Source organism: Entelurus aequoreus, linkage group LG13 (genome assembly GCF_033978785.1).
Source record: "Entelurus aequoreus isolate RoL-2023_Sb linkage group LG13, RoL_Eaeq_v1.1, whole genome shotgun sequence".
NCBI classification, from domain to species: Eukaryota; Metazoa; Chordata; class Actinopteri; order Syngnathiformes; family Syngnathidae; genus Entelurus; species Entelurus aequoreus.
In genome coordinates this window covers 31,968,340-31,976,488 of record NC_084743.1, presented here as the reverse complement: position 1 = coordinate 31,976,488, position 8,149 = coordinate 31,968,340, and the positions used below count along the sequence as shown (strand labels likewise).

Below are 8,149 nucleotides of genomic sequence, written 5' to 3'. Positions count from 1 at the left end.
TGAGCTAAGGCACATTTTTTTCATTGAAAAAATCCCAAGGCACACCACCAGCAGAAACATAAAAAAATGAAACTCAGCAGCTGATATTGACAGTAAAAAGCTGTTCTCACAATTGTTGGTAATGAATTCAAACCATAACCAACTATGCATCACTATAGCTCTTGTCTCAAAGTAGGTGTACTGTAGCGACCTGTCACATCACGCCGTGACTTATTTTGGGTTTTATGGTGTTTTCCTGTGTGTAGTGTTTTAGTTCTTGTCTTGCGCTCCTATTTTGGTGTTGATTGTCATGTTATGTACGGATGTACTTTGTGGACGCCGTCTGCTCCACACGCTGTAAGTCTTTGCTGTCGTCCAGCATTCTGTTTTTGTTTACTTTGCAGCCAGTTCAGTTTTAGCTTTGTTTTGCATAGCCATCCCTAAGCTTCAATGCCTTTTTTTTTAGCGGCACTCGCCTTTTGTTTATTTTTGGTTAAAGCGTTTGACACCATCGTCGTCGTTCCCGACATCTACAAAGCAATTAGCTACCTGCTGCCACCTTCTGATATGGAAGAGTATTACACGGTTACTCTGCCGAGTTCTAGACAGCAGAGACACTCAACAACGGCACATTTGCGGATTACAATTGCTGGTTTGCATAAAATATTTTTAACCCAATTCGGTCGATCTACGTTCCCATTCTCACCTATGGTCATGAGCTTTGGGTTATGACCGAAAGGACAAGATCACGGGTACAAGCGGCCGAAATGAGTTTCCTCCGCCGGGTGGTGGGGCTCTCCCTTAGTTTAGTTTAGTCTTTATTTGAAGGGACAATGCACAGAAACATTAAGGTCAAAGACAGATATGTTCTGTACCAGATTATAGCTAATTTCCATCTGCAGTCCCTGGCTACCTAAATTAAAGGGATACAAAAATCATGCAATACAATTATGACAATGAAATCATACACAAGTATTAAGAAAAAAAGTCAAAATGCCCTTTCATGGACACATACTTAATATACAATACAACCACACCTCATTTACAAACCCTGTTTCCATATAAGTTGGGAAATTGTGTTAGATGTAAATATAAACGGAATACAATGATTTGCAAATCCTTTTCAACCCATATTCAGTTGAATATGCTACAAAGACAACATATTTGATGTTCAAACTGATAAACTTTTTTTTTTTTTTGCAAATAATCATTAACTTTAGAATTTGATGCCAGCAACATGTGACAAAGAAGTTGGGAAAGGTGGCAATAAATACTGATAAAGTTGAGGAATGCTCATCAAACACTTATTTGGAACATCCCACAAGTGAACAGGCAAATTGGAAACAGGTGGGTGCCATGATTGGGTATAAAAGTAGATTCCATGAAATGCTCAGTCATTCACAAACAAGGATGGGGCGAGGGTCACCACTTTGTCAACATTTGCGTGAGCAAATTGTTGAACAGTTTAAGAAAAACCTTTCTCAACCAGCTATTGCAAGGAATTCAGGGATTTCACCATCTACGGTCCGTAATATCATCAAAGGGTTCAGAGAATCTGGAGAAATCACTGCACGTAAGCAGCTAAGCCTGTGACCTTCGATCCCTCAGGCTGTACTGCATCAACAAGCGACATCAGTGTGTAAAGGATATCACCACATGGGCTCAGGAACACTTCAGAAACCCAGTAACTACAGTTGGTCGCTACATCTGTTAGTGCAAGTTAAAACTCTCCTATGCAAGGCGAAAACCGTTTATCAACAACACCCAGAAACGCCGTCGGCTTCGCTGGGCCTGAGCTCATCCAAGATGGACTGATACAAAGTGGAAAAGTGGTCTGTGGTCTGACGAGTCCACATTTCAAATTGTTTTTGGAAACTGTGGACGTCGTGTCCTCCGGACCAAAGAGGAAAAGAACCATCCGGATTGTTATAGGCGCAAAGTTGAAAAGCCAGCATCTGTGATGGTATGGGGGTGTATTAGTGCCCAAGACATGGGTAACGTACACTTCTGTGAAGGCGCTATTTATGCTGAAAGGTACATACAGGTTTTGGAGCAACATATGTTGCCATCCAAGCAACGTTACCATGGACGCCCCTGCTTATTTCAGCAAGACAATGCCAAGCCACGTGTTTCATCAGCGTGGCTTCATAGTAAAAGAGTGTGGGTACTAGACTGGCCTGCCTGTAGTCCAGACCTGTCTCCCATTGAAAATGTGTGGCGCATTATGAAGCCTAAAATACCACAACGGAGACCCCCGGACTGTTGAATAACTTAAGCTGTACATCAAGCAAGAATGGGAAAGAATTCCACCTGAGAAGCTTAAAAAATGTGTCTCCTCAGTTCCCAAACGTTTACTGAGTGTTGTTAAAAGGAAAGGCCATGTAACACAGTGGTGAACTTGCCCTTTCCCAACTACTTTGGCACGTGTTGCAGTCATGAAATTCTAAGTTAATTATTTTTTGTTTATGTTTTTTATGAGTTTGAACATCAAATATCTTGTCTTTGTAGTGCATTCAATTGAATATGGGTTGAAAAGGATTTGCAAATCATTGTATTCCGTTTATATTTACATCTAACACAATTTCCCAACTCATATGGAAACGGGGTTTGTACATCATCACACAAAGACAATACATGCTCTTGTTCACATCTGTCATCATTTGTAAAAACAACCATGATTTTAACAGACACACCTCACAATTTACAACAAAAATGCTCTCATGGATAAATATAATACACATTAAGTTGTCGTGTCAAACAAGGTGCTTCTCACCCTTAGAGATAGGGTGAGAAGCTCTGTCATCCGGGAGGAGCTCAAAGTAAAGCCGCTGCTCCTCCACATGGAGAGGAGCCAGATGAGGTGGTTCGGGCATCTGGTCAGGATGCCACCCGGACGCCTCCCTAGGGAGGTGTTTAGGGCACGTCCGACCGGTAGGATGCCACGGGGAAGACCCTGGACACGTTGGGAAGACTATGTGTCCCGGCTGGCCTGGGAACGCCTCAGATTCCCCCGGGAAGAGCTGGACAAAGTGGCTGGGGAAAGGAAAGTCCGGGCTTCCCTGCTTAGGCTGCTGCCCCCGCGACCCGACCTCGGATAAGTGGAAGAAGATGGATGGATGGGTGGATACATAATCTCCCACGGCACACCAAACAATATCTCACGGTACACTACTGTGCGGCGGCACAGTGGTTGAAAAACACTGTTTTAAGGGACTGAAAAACGTCCCTTATTTTCAAATGTTGACACCTATCACATTGCTATATCAAAATACTGAACCATACATCACAACCATATTTCTGTTGTGTCCCAATCTGTTTCCATGCACTGTGTCGATGGCACGACCAGTTAGCCTCATGTGTGCTTTAGTGTCGACGGAAATGAATAACAACAAGGTGAAAATGTAAAGGTAAGACAACAGCTACGCAACATTTAGCCGTCATTTGATGATTTGCCGTACGAAAAGGACCAGCGTGCAGAGTCGGGGAGTGTTGCGTGCGGCGCGACGTCATTGTCCGCCCACCTTATGAATATTAATGCGCCAAACGTCCCTGCGTGCCCATACGCGATGACGCATCGCGACAACTGCGGGTCCCGATTGCTGCAGCCGCTTGTCAGTGTGACGAAGATTGGCACTCAGGTAAGCTGTCACTCAAAAGCCCTCTTTTTCCCGTGCCTATCAATCAAACAATCTGAGCCGCACGTTAGAATGGCCTGCGGCGAGAAACGCGGACCTCGCCGGGGCAGCGAACGTTTGATAAGCGAGGCGAGCGGCATGAAGATATGTGGTGTGAAGAAGGCGGGGAACATGTCGCCGTTAGGGGGTAGATGAGGCTTGTGGAAAAGCACAAGGCTAATGCTACAAACGAGGCCCGACAGCTGTGTTGGTAGCGTGGAGGGGAGGGAATAAGAGTGCAGCTGTCCTCTCATCAATGACTTGACTCAACGCCTTTTATTAGCCCTACCATGCTATGCTATTATACGAGTACATATTACATCAATAAAATGATGCCGAACATTGACTATGGAGACTCTACGAAGCTATTTGTTATCGGCCCATACCCGACTCCCATTATTGTCCCCCTTTTTTTAGGCTGTGATTCTTGACATGATAAACATGGCGGTTAGCCTCTGGGCTTCATTCGAGCACACATCTAAATAACACTTAGCTCTCTTGCTAACGTTAGCTTTCGACTCGGCGGCTTTTTCTTTCTTTTTTTTATAACTAAATGTCGCCGAATGGGTGACATGTTCACAGGCAACGTTTGCGACGCTGCTTCACGGCTATTTGGTGAGAAATGACAGCAAATACGCCTTTTAACTCGGCAGGCTACCGTCGTTTGGAACCACCGCTTGCCGCCACAAAAGACGCCCGTGTAGCAGTAGCTCGGACACGGCTAAAGCTAACACCCTAGTGGGTGTGTGGTGCAAGAAGTACCGGGGTAACGCTGTAGTAAGCTCCTTGGCGCTGTAATAAACCATATCAAGATATTGCTATTTAGCTTTTATGAAACACGTTAGCAAATGTAGTTAAACCAAAGAACGAGGTCGTATTTGTCACCTTTTGTATTGATTAGTAAGCAAATCGATTCATGGGCCATTCCACCAGGGTGCCATTTGCTTGTTTCTCTCACTAATTCAGAGTATTAAGTTCATTTTAATTTGGCCCACATGGCTATTATGGCTGACCTCAGAGGAGCACACGTAACAGTGAATATATGAATTAGGGCTGCACGATTTTTCTTTCCAAAATTGAGATTCATTTAGCGATTTTTATATTTTATACATAAGAATGTGTAAAACTGCAAAAGTGTGACAAGCGAAAGAAGACGTGATTTAGACTGTCAATCAACATTCTTGTTTTAAGGTCCCACACTTACGAAAAAAATATGCAATAATTCACCTTCAAAAAAGTTGATTTTAATCAGACCGACTCAGAACTTTTGTCTACATCATGCTCTTAAACTGAATAAATAATCGATAAAAACTTTACAATATAAACTTTTATTTGTCATTACTGTAGATATTTAAAAATCATTGTACTGTTTTTGGAAGGTAAACAATGTTGTTACATTAAATAAATAAAACATTAAAATGGACTAATTTCTGTAAGCAAAACATTTTAGTTAAATATTTAACATCTTAAAGTGCTTTTTTTTTCAGTTGGGTTGGACGATGTCTTTTTGTTTATTGCCATCAGGGCATTCTCGCTCGTTCGTCCATGTTAATTGGCTAATATTTCCCATCCGATTTGAAGCTGAACTATTCCCACAACGGGACATTTTGCTTTGTAATCATATTTTTTCCCTCATAATTTGTGTTACTTGGTGGCGAGTACGCAGACTGTCAGTTGGTGAATCCTCTTTGTGTAAAGCTGGCACCCGCTCTCCACCTAGCGGCGAGACAAAGATTGTCAATGACTCAAAAGAGGGCTCAATGCGTTCAGTTAATTCTACTGTTAAATAAATTGCGATTTGATTGGCGATTTTTATATTTATTACATAAGAATGCATAAAACTGCACAAGTGTGACAAGCGAAGGAAGACGTGTTACATTTAGACTGTCAATCAACATTCTTGTTTTAAGGTCCCACACTTACGAACAATATGCAATAATTCACTTTCAAAAAAGTTTGCTTTAATCAGACCGTCTCAGAACTTTTGTCTACATCATGCTCTTAAACTGAAGTAATAATCAATAAAAACTTTACAATGGTTATAATGTAATGTAATCATTATATATATATTAATATTAAAAGTAACCATTTCAAAGTATACAAACTTTTATTTGTCATTACTGTAGATATTTAAAAATCATTGTACTGTTTTTGGAAGGTAAACAATGTTGTTACATTAAATAAATAAAACATTAAAATGGACTAATTTCTGTAAGCAAAACATTTTAGTTAAATAAATATTTAACAACTTAAAGTGCATTTTTTTTCAAAGTTGGGTTGGACGATATCTTTTTGTTTATTGCCATCACGGCATTCTCGCTCGTTCGTCCGTGTTGATGGGCTAATATTTCCCATCCGATTTGAAGCTGGAATATTCCCACAAGGAGGGCTCAATGCGTTCAGTTAATTCTACTGTTAAATAAATTGCGATTTGATTTGCGATTTTTATATTTATTACATAAGAATGCGTAAAACTGCACAAGTGTGACAAGTGAAGGAAGACGTGTTACATTTAGACTGTCAATCAACATTCTTGTTTTAAGGTCCCACACTTACGAACATCCATCCATCCATCCATTTTCTACCGCTTATTCCCTTCAAGGGTCGCGGGGGGCGCTGGAGCCTATCTCAGCTACAATCGGGCGTACACCATGCAATAATTCACTTTCAAAAAAGTTGGCTTTAATCAGACCGACTCAGAACTTTTGTCTACATCATGCTCTTAAACCAGTGGTTCTTAACGTTGTTGGAGGTACCGAACCACACCAGTTTCATATGCGCATTCACCGAACCCTTCTTTAGTGAAAAATAAAATTTTGTTTTTCTTTCAAATTCAAGACAAAGTTATATGTTTTTGGTAACACTTTAGTATGGGGAACATATTCTAAGTTACAAAGACTTAATTTAGAGTTATTTGGACACTAGGGGAACATATTCTAAGTAATAAAGACTTAATTTAGAGTTATTTGGTTAGGGTTAGGGTCAGGGTTAGAGGGTTAGGGTTATAATAAAGCCATGCCGAATAAGGCATTAATAAGTACTTTATAATGACTAGTTAAGAGCCAATATGTTACTAATTTGCATGTTAATAAGCAACTATTTAATGGTGAATATGTTCCCCATACTAAAGTGTTACCATGTTTTTTTACTGGTGCATGAAATGAACCGTGCATGAACATCACCTTGTTCAAACAACAAAACCAACACAGTGCATAAACTCACAACAAATTACACACCTGCAAACCAGTCAGCTGTTGCCGTATCCGTAATACGCCGATAGGGAGAAGTTTGTATTTACACGATGAGTCTGGTGTGTTTTGACCTCTGCCGAACCCCTGAGGCGGACTCACCGAACCCCTGGGGTTCGATCGAACCCAGGTTAAAAACCACTGATTTAGACTGTCAGTCAACATTCTTGTTTTAAGGTCCCACACTTACGAACAATATGCAATAATTCACTTTCAAAAAAGTTGGTTTTAATCAGACCGACTCAGAACTTTTGTATTATTATTTGGCTTTGTAATCATATTTTTTCCCTCCTAATCTGTGTTACTTTGTGGCGAGTAGGCAGGCTGTCTGTACGTGAATCCTCTTTGTGTAAAGCTGGCGCCCCGCTCTCCACCAAGCGACGAGACAAAGATTGTCAATGACTCCAAAGAGGGCTCAATGCGTTCAGTTAATTCTACTGTTAAATAAATTGTGATTCAATTTGCGATTTTTATATGTATTACATAAGAATGCGTAAAACTGCACAAGTGTGACAAGCGAAGGAAGACGTGTTACATTTAGACTGTCAATCAACATTTTTGTTTTAAGGTGCCACACTTAAGAACAGTATGTAATAATTTACTCTAAAAAAAGTTGGTTTTAATCAGACAGACTCGGAACTTTTGACTACATCATGCTCTTAAACTGAAGAAATAATCGTTTAAAACTTTACAATGTTTATAATGTAATGTAATCATTATATATAATAATATTAAAAGTAACCATTTAAAAGTATATAAACTTATTTGTCATTACTGTAGATTTTTTTTTTAATCATTGTGCTGTTTTGAAGGTAAACAACATTGTTATCCTAAATAAACAAAACATTAAAACGGACACATTTCTGTAAGCAAAACATTTTAGTAAAATTAATATTTAACATGTCAAAGTGCTTTTTTTTTTTTTAGTTGGGTTGGATGATGTCTTTTTGTTTATTGCCATCAGGGCATTCTCGCTCGTTCGTCTGTGTTGATGGGCTAATATTTCCCATTTGATTTGAAGCTGAACTATTCCCACAACGGGACATTTTGCTTTGTAATCATATTTTTTCCCTATAATTTGTGTTACTTTGTGTCGAGTAGGCAGGCTTGTCTGTACGTGAATCCTCTGTAAAGCTGGCACCCCGCTCTCCACCCAGTGACGAGCCAAAGATTGTCAATGACTCAAAAGAGGGCTCAATGCGTTCAGTTAATTCTACTGTTAAATAAATTGCGATTCGATTTGCGATT

The 8,149-nt window shown here is 40.1% G+C and overlaps 1 protein-coding gene across 5 annotated transcripts in view; it reads left to right on the top strand.

Annotated features, from left to right (window-relative positions):
• The first annotated feature begins 3,478 nt into the window (after positions 1-3,478).
• Positions 3,479-8,149, top strand: part of pknox1.1 (pbx/knotted 1 homeobox 1.1) — a 35,515-nt gene continuing 30,844 nt past the window's right edge. For 2 of the 5 annotated variants that reach the window (XM_062067725.1, XM_062067726.1), the window contains exon 1: positions 3,482-3,617. In XM_062067725.1, the coding sequence (XP_061923709.1) occupies positions 3,504-3,617 (114 nt within the window). In that variant the 5' untranslated portion in view covers positions 3,482-3,503. Of the gene's footprint in view, positions 3,618-3,702; positions 4,269-8,149 lie in introns of those variants that run through there. The other 3 variants (XM_062067724.1, XM_062067729.1, XM_062067727.1) reach the window with 3 other exon arrangements.